The sequence below is a fragment of the Schistocerca gregaria genome, chromosome 2 (genome assembly GCF_023897955.1).
Source record: "Schistocerca gregaria isolate iqSchGreg1 chromosome 2, iqSchGreg1.2, whole genome shotgun sequence".
Classification (NCBI taxonomy): domain Eukaryota; kingdom Metazoa; phylum Arthropoda; class Insecta; order Orthoptera; family Acrididae; genus Schistocerca; species Schistocerca gregaria.
This window is the reverse complement of record NC_064921.1, coordinates 165145771-165162349: the sequence shown is the minus strand read 5'-3', so window position 1 is coordinate 165162349 and position 16579 is coordinate 165145771. Positions and strand designations below refer to the sequence as shown.

Below are 16579 nucleotides of genomic sequence, written 5' to 3'. Positions count from 1 at the left end.
CGGGCTGTTAGGTATGACAGTCCGTCGAGACGACCACTCAGCTACATAACATCAGTGACGAAGGACATGCTTGCCCGAATATGGAAGGAAGTTCAGTATCGATGTGGTATAGTTAGTGTCGCTGATGGAGGACATATTGAACATCTGTAATCTGATATTGAAGGATCGTAAAAATGTGTGTAAAGATTCATATTCGTATATCTTAAAGTTTAATAAATGGCTCAAAAATGGCTCTGAGCGCAATGGGACTTAACATCTGTGATCATCAGTCCCCTAGAACTTAGAACTACTTAAACCTAACTAACCTAAAGACATCACACACATCCATGCCCGAGGCAGGATTCGAACCTGCGACCGTAGCAGTCGCGCGGCTCCGGACTGAGCGCCTTAACTGCGAGACCACAGCCGTCGGCGTTTAATAAATATATGCATTCGAAATATGTATATTTTTTTGAAAAACCCTGCGAATAGTAACATACTAGTATACACTGATATACTGAATTAATGGCAAATTCTACGTTGTTGTTGTTGTGGTCTTCAGTCCTGAGACTGGTTTGATGCAGCTCTCCATGCTACTCTATCCTGTGCAAGCCTCATCATCTCCCAGAGCCTACTGCAGCCTACATCCTGCTGAATCTGCTTAGTGTATTCATCTCTTGGTCTCCCTCTACGATTTTTACCCTCCGCACTGCCTTCCAGTACTATATTGGTGATCCCTTAATGCCTCAGAACATGTCCTACCAACCGATCCCTTCTTCTAGTCAAGTTGTGCCACAAACTTCTCTTCTCCCCAATTCTATTCAATAGCTACTCATTAGTTTTGTGATCTACCCATCTAATCTTCAGCATTCTTCTGTAGCACCACATTTCGAAAGCTTCTACTCCCTTCTTGTCTAAACTATTTATCGTCCATGTTTCACTCCCATACATGGCTACACTCCATACAAATACTTCCAGAAACGACTCCCTGACACTTAAATGTATACTCGATATTAACAAATCTCTTTTCTTCAGAAACGCTTTCCTTGCCATAGCCAGTCTACATTTTACATCCTCTCTACTTCGACCATCATCAGTTATTTTGCTCTCCAAATAGAAAAATTCCTTTACTACTTTAAGCGTATCATTTCCTAAACTAATACTCTCAGCATCACCCGACTTAATTCGACTACATTCCATTATCCTCGTTTTGCTTTTATTGATGTTCATCTTATACCCTCCTATCAAGACACAGTCCATTCCGTTCAGGTGCTCTTCCAGGTCCTTTGCTGTCTCTGACAGAATTACAATGTCATCGGCGAATCTCAAAGTTTTTATTTATTCTCCATGTATTTTGATACCTATTCCGAACTTTTCTTTTGTTTCCTTTACTGCTTCCTCAATATACAGATTGAATAACATCGGGGAGAGGCTACAACCCTGTCTCACTCCTTTTCCAACCGATGCTTCCCTTTCATGTACCTCGACTCTTATAACTGCCATCTGCTTTCTGTACAAATTGTAAATAGCCTTTCGCCCCCTGCATTTTACCCCTGCCACATTCTGAATTGGAAAGAGAGTATTCCAGGCAACATTGTCAAAAGCTTTCTTTAAGTCTACAGATGCTAGAAACGTAGGTTTTCCTTTCCTTAATCTTTCTTCTAAGATAAGTCGTAGGGTCAGTATTGCTTCACGTGTTCCAACATTTCTACGGAATCGAAACTGATCTTCCCCGAGGTCAGCTTCTACCAGTTTTTCCATTCGTCTGTAAAGAATTTGCGTTAGTATTTTGCAGATGCGTCTTATTAAACTGATAGTTCCTAATATTCACATCTGTCAACACCTGCTTTCTTTGGGATTGGAATTATTATATTCTTCTTCAAGTCTGAGGGAATTTCGTCTGTCTCATACATCTTCCTCACTAGATGGTAAAGTTTTGTCAGGACTGGCTCTCCCAAGGCCGTCAGTAGTTCCAATGGAATGTTGTCTACTCCCGGGGTCTTGTTTCGGCTAAGGTCTTTCAGTGCTTTGTCAAACTCTTCACGCAGTATCGTATCTCCCATTTCATCTTCATCTACATTCTCTTCCATTTCTATAATATTGTCCTCAAGTACATCGCCCGTGTATAAACCCTCTATATACTCCTTCCACCTTCCTGCTTTCCCCTCTTTGCTTAGAACTGGATTTCCATCTGAGCTCTTGATATTCACGCAAGTGGTTCTCTTTTTCTCCAAAGGTCTCTTTAATTTTCCTGTAGGCAGTATCTATCTTACCCCTAGTGAGATAAGCCTCTACATCCTTACATTTGTCCTCTAGCCATCCCTGCTTAGCTATTTTGCACTTCCTGTCGATCTCATTTTTCAGACGTCTGTATTCCTTTTTGCCTGCTCCATTTACTGCATTTTTATATTTTCTCCTTTCATCAATTAAATTCAATATTTCTTCTGTTACCCAAGGATTTCTACTGGCACTCGTCTTTTTACCTCCTTGATCCTCTTCTGCCTTCACAATTTCATCCCTCAAAGCTACTCATTCTTCTTTTCCTGTATTTCTTTCCAACATTCCTGTCAATTGTTCCCTTATGCTCTCCCTGAAACTCTTTACAACCTCTGGTTCTTTCAGTTTATCCAGGTCGTATCTCCTTAACTTCCCACCTTTTTGCAATTTCTTCAGTTTTAATCTACAGTTCATAACCAGTAGATTGTGGTCAGAGTCCACATCTACCGTTTGCAGTACCACAACAGCAATGCCGTTTTGGTTAGTATTACAAGACCAGATCAGTCAATCATCAACTACTGAAAAGACTGCTGCCCCTCTTCAGGAACCACACGTTTGTCTGGCCTCTCAACAGATAACCCTCTGTTGTGGTTGCACCTACGGTACGGCTATCTGTATCATTGAGGCACGCAAGACTCCCCACCAACGGCAGAGTCCATGGTTCATGGGGAGGGGCAAATTCTAATGAACTATAATGCTAAATGATTTTAAAAAATCGAAGCACCACGAAGGAATTGTCAGAATGGGTCGAGAAATCGGTTGACGTCATGTAGATGTACAGGCAAACAGATTAGTACAGTTTCATACAAATTGGATGATTTATTCAAGAACATTCAAAGAAAAAGACTTCACAAATTCAGCACGTCAATAACGCGCAGGTCACCTCTGACCCTTATGCAAGCTGTCATTCCACTTGTTGGATGTCCTCTTGAAGGATATGGTGCCAACGTCTGTCCAATTGGCGGTCACTCCGAGATAGCTGGTGGGCCCTGTCCATAATACTCCAAACGTTCTCAATTTAAGGGAGATCCGGCAACCTTGCTGGCCAAGGCAGGATTTGGCAAGTACGAAGACAAGCAGTGGAAACTTTCGCCGTCTGAGGGCAGGCATTACCGTGCTGAAATGTGCGTCCAGGACGGCATGGCTCAACATGAAGGTCAACAAAACGGGGTATAAAATATCGTCGACGTACGGATGTGCTGTAAGGGTGCACCGGATGACAACCAAAGGGGTTCTGCTATGAAAAGAAATGAAATCCTAGAACATCACTCCTGGCAGTTGGACCGTATGGTGGGTTACAGTCAGACAGGCATCCCACCACTGCCCAGAACGTCTCCAGACACGCCTTCGCTGGTCATCGGAGCTCTTTTCTAAGTGGGGCCCATCATTGAAGATAATTCTACTCCAGTCAATGAGATTCCAGGCCGAAGACGAGTCTGGAGATGTTCCAGACAGCGGTAGGAACCCTGAAGCACAGCGATACGTCGACGATATTCTACACTCCGTTTTGTTGCCTTTCATGGCAAGCCAACTGGACTTATATTTCAGCAACCCGTGCGGGGTAGCCGCGCGGTCACAGGCATCCTGTCACGGTTCGCGTGGCTCCCACCGACGGAGGTTCGAGTCCTCCCTCAGGTATGGGTGTGTGTGTTGTCCTTAGCGTAAGTTAGTTTCAGTTAGATTAAGTAGAGTGTAAGCTTAGGGGCCGATGGCCTCAGCAGTTTGGTCCCATAAGTTCTTACCAGAAATTTCCAAAATTTCAGCAAGATGAGGCCCGCCCGCGCGTGGCGAGAATTTCTGCTGCCTGTCTTTGTTTGCCTAACCCTGCCTTGGCTTGGCAACTGAAAATATTTGGAGCATCTTACGATTTTGAAGACCTAATCCCCCAATCGGACAGCGTTTGGCAGGAGGACAATCAGCAACTCTATCAGTCAGTGCCAAGCTGAATAACTGCTTGCATTAGGGCCAGAGCCGTTTCAACGTGTCATTGACTTACACAATTCGTGAATAAATCATCAAGTTTTTCTGAATTTGTAATCATTTGTTTGTCCGTACATGTACGTCACACCTGCATATATCCGTCCCATTGGGGTAATTCCTTTGGAGTGCGTAGATTTTTCTTTTTCTTGTTAACTGTCTTAGAGTGTATACAGTACGAAACAAAACTGAAGATCAGATTTTGGAACAAGTTCCATTTTAGTACCTATGCAGCATCATTTTTAACGCAAATAAGGATGAAGACACTAAATTTCAGTGATATCGTAATATATAGGGTGGTCCATTGATCGTGACCGGGCCACATATCTCACGAAATAAGCGTCAAACGAAAAATCTACAAAGAACGAAACTTGTCTAGCTTGAAGGTTGTTCCAACGTGATACACGCACCTTTTGTGAACTTATCATTTCTGAGAACGCATGCCATTACAGAGTGATTACCTGTATATCTCACATTACTGCAATAAATGCTCAAAATGATGTCCGTCAACCTAAATGCATTTGGCAATATGTGTAACGACATTCACCACAATAGCGAGTAGTTCGCCTTCCGTAATGTTCGCACATGCATTGATTATGCGCTGACGCATGTTCCCAGGCGTTGTCGGTGAATCACGGTAGCAAATATCCTTCAACATTCCCCACTGAAAGAAATACGGGGACGTCTGATCAGGCGAACGTGCGGGCCATGGTATGGTGCTTCGACGACCTGTCATGAAATAAGCTATTCATTCAACTACACGCGAGCCATGTGCCGGACATCCATCATGTTGGAAGTACATCGCCATTCTGTCATGCAGTGAAATATCTTGTAGTAAGTAACATTCGTAGAACATTGCGTAGGAAAATGCACCATTTAGATTGCCATCGATAAAATGGGTCCAATTATCCTTCTTCCCATAATGCCGCACCATACATTAACTCGCCAAGGTCGCTGATGCTGCACTTGTCGCAGCCATCGTGGATTTTCCGTTGCGCAATAGTTCATATTATGCCGGTTTACGTTACCGCTGTTGGTGAATGACGCTTCGTTGCTAAATAGAACGCGTGCAAAAAAATCTGTCATTGTCCCGTAATTTCTCCTGTACCCAGTGGCAGAACTGTACACGACGTTCAAAGTCGTCGCCATGCTATTCCTGGTGCATAGAAATATGGTACGGGTGCAATCGATGTTGATGTAGCATTCTCAACACCGACGTTTTTGAGATTCCCGATTCTCGCGGAATTTTTCTGCTACTGATGTGCGGATTTGCCGCTGCAGCAGCTAAAACACCTACTTCGGCATCATCATTTGTTGCAGGCCGTGGTTGACGTTTCACGTGTTTCTGAACACTTCCTGTTTCCTTAAATAACGTAACTATCCGGTGAACGGTCCTGACACTTGGATGATGTCCACCAGGATACCAGGTAGCATACATAACATACGCCCGTTGGGCATTTTGATCACAATAGCCATACATCAACACGATATCGACCTTTTCCGCAATTGGTAAATGGTCCATTTTAACACGGGTAATGTATCACGAAGCAAATATCGTCCGCACTGGCGGAATATACGTTTGTGACTATTACAGCGCCATCTATCACAAAGCGAAAACAGTGGTCCAACTAAAACCTTCATTTTTCTTTAAGTACTACACGAATATGTAATAAAAATTGGGGGTTCCTATTTTAAAAAACGCAGTTGATATCCGTTTGACCTATGGCAGCGTCATCTAGTGCGCCAATCACAGCGCCATCTGGTTTCCCCCTTCAAGCTAGCCGAGTTTCGTTCTTTTTAGTTTTTTCGTTTTTATGCTTATTTCGTGAGATATTTGGCCCGGTCACTATCAATGGACCAACCTGTATCTGCCAGTATAAACAGAACGTTAAACAATACACGAAGACAAGCAAAACTGAAATTCTACAAGGTGATGGTTCTACCTTTTCTACCATGTTGCAGTCAGACGTAGGTTTTGAAGAGTTAAGATTATAGCCTTATTCAGACAGCTGAGATGAAGCTTTTACGAGCAGTCGAAGTTTGCACTTAGTTGGATAGGATGCCTAATAAAAGCATTAGACAAAAACTGAATGTTTTTGCTGTATGAAACAAAAGAGAACATCAATAAACCTGGAAGGTAACGTCTGGAGCGATGGGAGAATGTGTGGCGTGTTCAAGCTGCAGGCAATGTTCTGCTCTGCTGATTTAGTGGCCTCTTGTAGCCTGGTATGTCTTTGGAGTTCTTTACATCTTATTTCAACTGTTCTGGCGCTTTGACCGATGTAAGACATACGACATTCACATGGTATATGTAGATACCAGGTTTCCTTAACGGCAATTCATCTTTGACCGTTCTAAGGAGCTCCTCGATCTGCCCGCCTAACAGGATCAGGTCGCTGCTTGCCTAGCCCCTATTCTTTTAGGAATCGAGATCAGATGTGTAAAACCGCTTGTTATTCAGTTCAGTCAATGTTTTTGGCGTCGTATCTTCTGATCAATGTGTCGTGCAATGACAGGTACATTCAGTGATATATATATATATATATATATATATATATATATATATATATATATATATATATATATATTGTTAACACCTGTATCAACAGTGACCACTTTCAAAGAGTTCCCGATATTACCTGCCTTGACATCACGAATAGTAGTCGTTTTATGAAATGCTATATTCCCATCTGACCTTATCTAGTCACTGATAACGGCGTTCTAACAGATGGAAACTAATTTTACTTCTCAAAGTAAAAGATGTTTTCAAGCATCCTGCAGTTAGGGGCAATGGCATACAATTTGCATGCGTCAACAGAAACAATAAACTTTTATTTCGTTTTTATTTAAAAACGTTTTCACGCCATATATACACTACTGGCTGTCAAAATTGCTACACTACGAAGATGACGTGCTACAGACGCGAAACTTAACCGACAGGAAGAAGATGTTGCGATGTGCAAATGATTAGCTTTTCAGAGTATTCGCACAAGGATGGCACCGGTAGCGACACCTACAACGTGCTGATATGAGGAAAGTTTCCAACCGATTTCTCATACACAAACAGTAGCTGACCGGCGTTGCCTGGTGACAGGTTGTTGTGATGCCTCGCGTAAGGAGGAGAAATGCGTACCATCACATTTCCGACTTTGGTAAAGGCCGGATTGTAGCTTTTGGTTATTGCAGTTTATCGTATTGAGACATTGCTGCTTGCGTTGGTCGAGATCCAATTACTGTTAGCAGACTATGGAATCGGTGGGTTCAGGAATGTAATACGGAACGTCGTGCTGGATCCCAACGGCCTCGTATCGTTATCAGTCGAGATGACAGGCATCTTATCCGCATAGCTGTAACGGATCGTGCAGCCACGTCCCGATCCCTGGGTTAACAGACGGGGAGTTTGCAAGACAACAACCATCTGCACGAACAGTTCGAAGACGTTTGCAGCAGCATGGACTATCAGCTCGGAGACCATGGCTGCGGTTACCCTTGACGCTGCATAACAGACAGGAGCGCCTGCGACGGTGTACTCAAGGACGAACCTGGGTGCACGAATGGCAAAGCGTCATTTTTTCGGATGAATCCAGGCTCTGTTTAGAGCATCATGATAGTCGCATCCGTGCTTGGCGACATCGCGGTGAACGCACATTGGAAGCGTGTATTCGTCATCGCCATACTGGCGTATCTCCCGGCATGATGGTATGGGGTGCCATTGGTTACACGTCTCGGTCACCTCTTGTTCGCATTGACGGCACTTTGAACGGTGGACGTTACATTTCAGATGTGTTGCGACCCGTGGTTCCGCCCTTTATTCGATCCCTGCGAAACCCTACGTTTCAGCAGAATAATACACGACCGCATGTTGCAGGTCCTGTACGGGCCCTTCTGGATACAGAAAATGTTCGACTGCTGCCATGGCTAGCACATTCTCCAGATCTCTCACCAACTGAAAACGTCTGGTCAATGGTGGCCGAGCAACTGGTTCGTCAAAATACACCAGTCACTATTCTTGATGAACTGTGGTATCGTGCTGCATGGGCAGCTGTACCTGTACACGCCATGCAAGCTCTGTTTGACTCAATTCCCAAGCGTATCAAGCCCGTTATTACGGCCAGAGGTGGTTGTTCTGGATACTGATTTCTCAGAATCTATGCACCCAAATTGCGGGAAAATGTAATCACATGTCAGTTGTAGTATAATATACTTGTCCAATGGATACCCGTTTATCATATGCATTTCTTCTTGGTGGAGAAATTTTAATGGCCAGTAGTGTATATCCAACTTTCACAAGTACATCTATGCTGGCTGCCTAACGGGTTTAGAGAAATTGTGGAGTTAGTGATTTCTGCTCGTTGAAGCTACGCTTGAGGAAAGGGATTCTTGCTAATTGGGACATTGTTCAACTGGTGTAAGGACTGCTTTCAGGTCAGTACTTTCGCGCTTGGAATATTTGGTAGTCTTTGACAAGAGAATGAAAACTCTCACATAGTTTATGTATTGTCAGCTTATGCACAATAAATTTTAATTTTAAACCTGGACGAAATGCACAGAAATTTGACAACGCTTTTTTTATCCTTTCTTAGAGAATGTGAAGAAAAAGCAACCAAAAGTGTTCCATGTTTGTTACTGCTAACTTCCTGCCTCCATGGCCCATCTCTCCGTCCCACCTTTCTCTTTCTCTGTCTATCTTACATTCCCCTACTGTGTCTCGAAGGCTCACTTATTATGTGATTCATTCTATAAAAAAAAAAATCCTGTGGATGAAACTCAACACTCATCTTGTTTCCCACCCAGTATGAGCGATTAAGTAACCTCAAAAGAAGGTCATGTGTCCATATCTCCCATTGTGAACCTGTCTCATAATATATGTTGGTTGCTTCTTCTCATACACTAAATAGGAAAATATATTCAACGAAAAAAAGCCAGAAAAAAACTATGATCTGCAGTGGGAATGAAAGAGGTGATTGTAGGAACATTGCCAAAGCCCCCTTTCTGAGCTATACCTGCAACGGATCGAAATCAGTAATTCGTCGATTCCCCGAAACTACAGAGTGGGCAAAACTAATGTGGCCCAGAAAATACGAGGGCTATTTGGAATGGACATCTATCGTAGCTTTGTACCAAATTTCCAATAACTCGTGATAGAAGGCAGCCTGCTGCACTTTCCGGCAATTTTCTACACTGAACTGCACTGCAGTTCGTTATCTGTTACCAGAATGTTCTGTATACAATGAAGATAACAGCTGCTGGCTATGACTGGTAAGGTACAATCTTTAGCAAAACTTAAGTCTACAAATGATTCTATCCATTGAAGGTTTTGCTGGCACATCTGATTACTGGGTGGATTCTACAGGGTGAAAAGTATTTAAACCAACAAACTCTGGGAGGTTGTAGGGGACATCAAAACAAATATTTTTTTCTAATGTCATTTTTTCCTATGAGGAGAATTTAAACCGGTAGAGGAAGATTTATCTGGCGGCAAATTAATTAAACCAACAACCACGTTTCCATTTTTTTACGACCAAGAGACTACACAACCCAATTTCAATTATAGTAGATTTTCAATAATGCCTCCATTGACACGTAAACAAAGGTTACACCGTCGTATCATATTCTGTCTGCCACGGGCCAAAACCCCAGGAGTATCCTGAATTGTTTCTGCTGCTGCTACTATCCGGGTAACCAGATGCTCTGATGCAACAGGAGTTGCCTAAACAAGGTTGCGCATCTCTCCCCACACAAAAAAGTCCACAGAGGATCAAGCAGGCCATGATACAGGACCATCTCTGCCAATCCACGTTTCTGGGAACCGTCGGTCCAGGAATCGACGCCAACGACGACTGAAGTGTGCCGGCGCCCCGTCATGTCGGAACAACACGTGTTATCTCGTAGGGAGCGGGACGTCTTCCAGCAACTTCCTCAAGTTACAGCGTTCTTACCGTGCGACGGCGTCCCTGTCCAGGTAATCTGCTAAATAACCTGGTCTCACGCAGACGTTGGTACACAGCAGCATACGGCGGATACGGCAATTAGGAATTGTTGTTGATAAACCCGCTGTACAGCTCGTCCCTTGTGGTGTGCTACGTAGTACGCACCAACCATATCAGCGTACTCACTCCAGGTGTATCGATCCATTAGTAAACAGAGACAATGCACTACTACACTGGTGGACAGCAGTTGGCCACAACTGAAGAGCGTAATACCCCCTCTAACAACTGAAGATCGTAACATGGCCTCTAACGAATGAAGAGCGTAATACGACCTCCACTTGTTCAAATAATCCTCATAGCAAATAATGACATTAGGAAAAAATATTTGTTTTGATGTCCCCTACAACCTCCCAGAGTTTGTCGGTTTAAATGCTTTTCACCCTGTAGATGCGCCACCGAGAGCGTATATGAATGTCGTACAAAACTGATGACGGGCAGCAATTAAAAACTAAGTACTGTTTCTGATTACTCGCTGCGGCTTAATCTCAGTCTGTTGTAGATATTATAAGTAATGTTCAGGTGTATCCACATACGTATAATTGAGAAAGTTTAGTTTTCAGTGATTCAACACTGTAGGACTCAAGTGCCCTACCTGATGCTCTGTTTGATACCGGAGTTTGGACATTCAGTGGTGACTCCTGACTAAGGTGGTGGTGGTGGTGGTATTGCAGAGATGTGTCCTGTGGCTGCTGTGCCTGCTGGCGTGCTGGGCGACGCGCGGCAGCTGCGGGCCCCCACCCAGACCGCCACCACTGGCCGTGGAGGAACTGAGCGCTGAGGACGAGCAGCAGGAGGCGCAGGCCCAGGAGCAGGTGGCCATCCTCAAGCAGATCAACCGCGTCAACGACGACGGCTCCTACACCTTCGGCTACGAGGCCGCCGACGGCTCCTTCAAGATTGAAACCAGGGATGTGCAGGTCAGTCGCCCACATTGCTTTGTATTGTTTCCTGAGTCGTCAGTCTTCTGGTTTGATGTGGCCAGCCGCAATGTCCTCTCCCATGCCAATCTGTTCATCTCAGGATGCAACTTACACCAACGTTCAAAATGGCTCTGAGCACTATGGGACTTAACTTCTAAGGTCATCAGCCCCCTAGAACTTAAAACTACTTAAACCTAACTAACTGAAGGACATCACACACATCCATTGCCGAGGCAGGATTCGAACCTGTGACGGTAGCGGTCGAGCGGTTCCAGACTGTTGGCCCAGCCCCGCTCGGCCACCTCGGCCGGCTACACCATCGTTCTTAGTTATTTTTGTACACCTAGCATTATCTGTCTCTCTCTATAAATTTTGCTGTTTATGGCTCCCGTTACTGCACTCAGTAACGTTGTAAATAGGGCACCAAGAAGGGAGCATCTAACCGAAATGAAGTTCATTAGACATCCTAAAATTAAGACATATAAACAAATGCAGTGAGTACAACATGTAGACAGATACGGAGGAACATCGATAACGCATTGGACCAACTTTTGCTGCAATGCACGTCGCAACTCGATCCGTCTTTGAGTTGAAGAGGCGTCTGGTGTTGCCCTAGTTACAAACCTTGAACAGCCACCTCCAAATAATGTGCAGCGTGACACAGTGGCATCTAGCGTTTCAGGGCAGCGTAATAGGTCCTCTGCTTTTCACGATTTACAAAATCTATCTGGTTGATGGTATTGACAGCCGCCTGAGACTGTTTGCTGTAGTCTACAGAAAAGTGGTACCACACGAAAGTTGTGAACAAATCAATGAGTGATGTTTAAAGCTTTCCCGGCGTACTGATTGTTCCATAATAACATGGTAGAACTGCCGGATATCAGTAACTTCCTGCCACGATATTTCGGCGCAGAGTCTTCTGGCCATCTTCAGGTGAGTGCCACTGTAGTAGTACTGGCTAGTACGCGCTGAGGTCCGCTATTTAAAGCCGTACTGAGGTGACATTGCGCATGCGCTGCTCAGCTGTTTAGAAAGTCTCTCAATCTTGGCAGTTTGCCTCGTCACAGCTTTATCACGGCTCCAGTTTGCTGTATCCCATTTCACACCATCTTTCTAAACAGATGCAGCAGGAAGTTCCAACTCGACGATCTGTTGTTAATTTGACAGAGAAAACTTTAGATGACGCGACTGTGTCTGTGCTAGCAAAAGGACTGAATTTTGCTCCTACACCTGTTGCACCGCCACTAGTTCATTTCATCAGTGCCATCGAAGAAGCTGTACTCCGTCTTGATACAGATGAAGCGGAGGAAGTTCGTCGAGAGTCTTGCTGTGTATTGACCAGGGGTGCACCAATGAAGAATAACATCTCGCCCGTGGAGAGGATAGCCCTCCGTAACTTACGAGCAGATGTGGATACAGTGGTCTTAAAATCTGACAAAGGAAACGCTACTGTCCTCATACCAAGGGATGAATATATTAATAAGATCAATGTTTTATTATGTGATTCAATGTATCGCAAAATCTATAAGGATCCCACGAGCCGAGTAGTGCGAAAAACAGCAGAACTTTTATCAAATAGTTCTCTACCGAAGGAGGTCATCAAGAGACTGAAACCAAACAGTTCAGTTCCACCTAGGCTATATGGACTGCCCAAGAGCCACAAGGAAAATGTGCCATTACGTCCAATTGTGAGTAACATTGGAGCAGCCACCTACGACCTAGCAAAAATTCTTGGCATCTTCGCTCAAACTAATGATAGGCAAGTGTGTACATCACATAAAGAATTCTGGTGATTTTATCAGTCGACTTCAGTCACTACAACTGCAAAGTAGTGATTTATTGGTCAGTTTTGATGTGGTTTCACTGTTCACAAAGGTGCCTCTGGTGGACTCACTACACCTCATTGGCAATATGTTTGGTGCAGACATTACAGCGTTGTTAGAGCACCGTCTCTCCTCTACATATTTTATATTTAACAACGAATTTTACGAACAATCTGACGGTGTCGCCATGGGGAATCCTTTGTCTCCCCTGCTGGCCAATCTTTTATGGAGGATTTTGAGGAGAGAGCACTCGACTCTTCCACTTTTAAACCGACAGTATTTTGGCGGTAAGTTGACGACGCTTTTATAGTGTGGCCTCATGGTCTAGACCGTCTCCAAGAATTTTTACATCACATGAACTCCAGGCATGAAAACATAAAGTTTACCATGGAGATAGAGAAAGATGGTTGTCTGCCATTTTTAGACGTCTTGGTGCGACGGAAGAGTGACGGCACACTTGGTCACTCGGTGTACAGAAAGCCCACTCATACAGACCTGTATCTACAAGCTACTAGTTGCCACCATCCAGCACAAGCAATGGGCGTTCTGAAAACCTTGATCCACCGTGCCCATACTATCTTTGACGCCGACAGTCTTCAAACGGAACTGAAACACCTGCAAAAGATATTTTTGAAGAATGGCTTTTCACCTAGGCAAGTGAATAGAGTGATGAAGACCTACAAACGACGGAACAGGGAAGAGGAAGAGGCCTTCAGGTCGACTGTTTATCTACCATTTATTGGGAATATTTCTTCACAGATAGGCAGAATATTGAGAAAGTATCAAGTGAGAGTCATCTTTCGCACTCCTTCCAAAATTGCATCACTGGTGGGATCCGTTAAAGACGATCTGGGCCTGTGTAAACCAGGTGTTTACAAAATTCCGTGTGAATGCGGCAAATCGTATATAGGGCAAAAACAACACGAACTGTGCAGGAACGCATTGTGGAACACCAACGGTATACTCGCCTTCACCAACCCATCAAGTCCGCAATCGCCGAACATCGTATTTCCACAGACCATTCCATGAATCACAACGACACAAAAATTTTGGCCCATACATCAAACTTTTGGAGCTCGATTATCAATGAATCTGTGGAAATAAGATTGTCTGACAACGAGACTCTCATCAATCGAGATAGCAGTTATCAGCTGAATTTTGCTTGGAATCCTGTTGTAGAGAAACTTCGTAGTCGACGTAGTTATCTGCATAAAGATGGAAATCGACCTGACACCGATACGCCAGGCTTTCACAGTGGAGGGCGCGAGGCGCAGCGCACGGAGACGTTATGAACGCGCACGCTCTGCTGAGCAGCGCATGCGCAGTGTCACCTCGGAAGGCTATAAATAGCGGAGCTCAGCGCGTACTCGCCAGTACTACTACAGTGGCACCCACCTGATGATGGCCAGAAGAGTCTGCGCCGAAATATCGTGGCAGGACGTTACTGACATCCGGCAGTTCTCCCGTGTTTTTATGGAACAAATCAATGAGGATTTGCAGAAAATAAATGCGCGGTGTAATGACTGGCAGTTATCTCTCAATATTAGTAAGTGTACCCTACTGCGTATAACAAGGCGACTATCCCCATTAATGTATGAGTACAAAATAAATGCCCAGTCTTTGCAAGCGGTAACATTCGCCAAGTACCGGCCGGTGTGGCTGAGCGGTTCTAGGCGCTTGAGTCTGGAACCGCGCGACCGCTACGATCGCAGGTTCGAATCCTGCCTCGGGCATGGATGTGTGTGATGTCCTTAGGTTAGTTAGGTTGAAGTAATTCTAAGTTCTAGGGGAATGATGACCTCTAATGTTGTCTCATAGTGCTCAGAGCCATTCGCCAAGTGTCTGGGTGTGACTATTCGAAATGATCTCAAATGGAACGATCATATTACACAAGTACGGGTAAGGCGAACTCTAGATTGCGGTTTATTGGTAGAATCCTGAAGCGATGCAGTCCTTCAACAAAGGAAAAAGCTTACAATACTTTAGTTAGTTCGTCCAATCTTGCAGTATTGTTCGTCTGTATGGGATCTTTGCCAGTTGGGTCTGATTCAAGAGATTGAGAAGGTCCAAAGAAAACCGGCAAGATTCGTGACTGGTACATTAAGCCATCGCGAGAGCGTTACAAATCTCACAGAAAGTTTGAAGTGGGACACACTTTTAGATAGACGACGCACTAAACAGAAGGGTCTGCTCATTAAATTCCGAAATCCGATCTTCACCGAGGATGTAGAGCATATATTATTACCACCAACTTTCAGATCGCGCAATGATCACCACTGAAAGATAAGGGAAATAAGAGTTCGTACTGAGGCGTTCAGACAGTCGTTTTTCCCTCGCGCGATCCGCGAGTGGAACAGAGGGGGGCGGGGGGGGGGGGGATATGATTTTGGCGCGAATTGTGCCCTCCGCCACACACCGCGTGGTGGCTACCGGAGTGTACATGTAGATGTAGATGCATACGGGACAAGTCTGTGGAGCAGGCCAGCCACGGAGGATTCGGAACACTATGAAGGAAGTTTTGAGCATCTTGAACTGTGTTCGGACGAGCATTATCTTGCTGAAAAAAATGCCCCTGGAAGATCGTGTACGGAGGGTCCTACATGGAGTTGAAGACTTTCATCAACATAACGTTGATCGTTAATGTTCCTATGATCTCCACCCCCTCCCCTCCCCCCTCACTCCCTCCCCCCCCCCCCTCTACAGTGGTGTGACGTACGACAGCGTGGATGAAACACTATCGTTAGCCCGTTAACCAGATTGTCTCCACATCTGTATGAGATTATCATTCGCCCCCAACGAATTGGCAATCCTCACTAAACTCCACGTGTCGCCAGTCTGTGGCAGTCTAAGTCGTTCTGGCTTGGCACCAATGTAGACGGAGTTGACGATGTGTGTTTGTTAACGGCAGTACACAAGGACGCCTGGATTGCAAATTCGCTTTCACAACACGTCTGCATATGGTTTGTGGAACAACTGGCGACGGTACATCTAGTCACTGTAGGATCTCTGATCGCTTCCGCACGATCCTTCGATCCTCTCGGCTCGTCTTTTTCCTGGTCGGTCCAGACTCCGTACGTGACAAGTGAGTGCCGTTTCGTGTCCATTGCTCCCAACATCGTCTGACAGAACACTCTGAACGATCGACCTGGCTAGCCGCTCGGCTAGCCTTCAGTTTTCATGCCGATGATTAGCCACCTCCCAAACTGTCTTTTTGTGAGAAGTGTTATCGAACACGTCTAACTGGCATTTTGAGCCTACTAGAGTCCTCCTCGAGAAGGTATGTGGTGACTCGTCCACTGTGCGCCGTTTAAAGACCCTATCCCGCCCAATTGCAGCGCCACTGGCGATTCTGGGAATCGGCATTGGCACCAAACTTGGATCATTGGCATATCGGATCTCACTGTACTTATTTGCACAAAGTTTCGCCTTTGTATCTTCCTTCCCTCTGCTGTGCTATTTTCAATGTGCCTGACTGAAGATTTATTTTATTTTATTAGTTTATTTTAATGTTATTTGGCCATCGTCATAGAAAGAAAGATCCTTTACCATTTAGCTACAATATGCCAGGTCAGCAACTGGAAGCAGTTAAGTCCATAAATCTGGGAGTACGCAT

At 44.7% G+C, this 16579-nt stretch overlaps 1 protein-coding gene across 2 annotated transcripts in view; it reads left to right on the top strand.

Annotated features, from left to right (window-relative positions):
* LOC126335611 (uncharacterized) overlaps window positions 1-16579 on the top strand; it is a 117004-nt gene that overhangs the window by 20913 nt on the left and 79512 nt on the right. For both annotated transcript variants that reach the window (XM_049999064.1, XM_049999062.1), the window contains exon 2: window positions 10895-11140. In XM_049999064.1, coding sequence (XP_049855021.1) covers window positions 10895-11140 — 246 coding nt within the window. The remainder of the gene's footprint in view (window positions 1-10894; window positions 11141-16579) is intronic.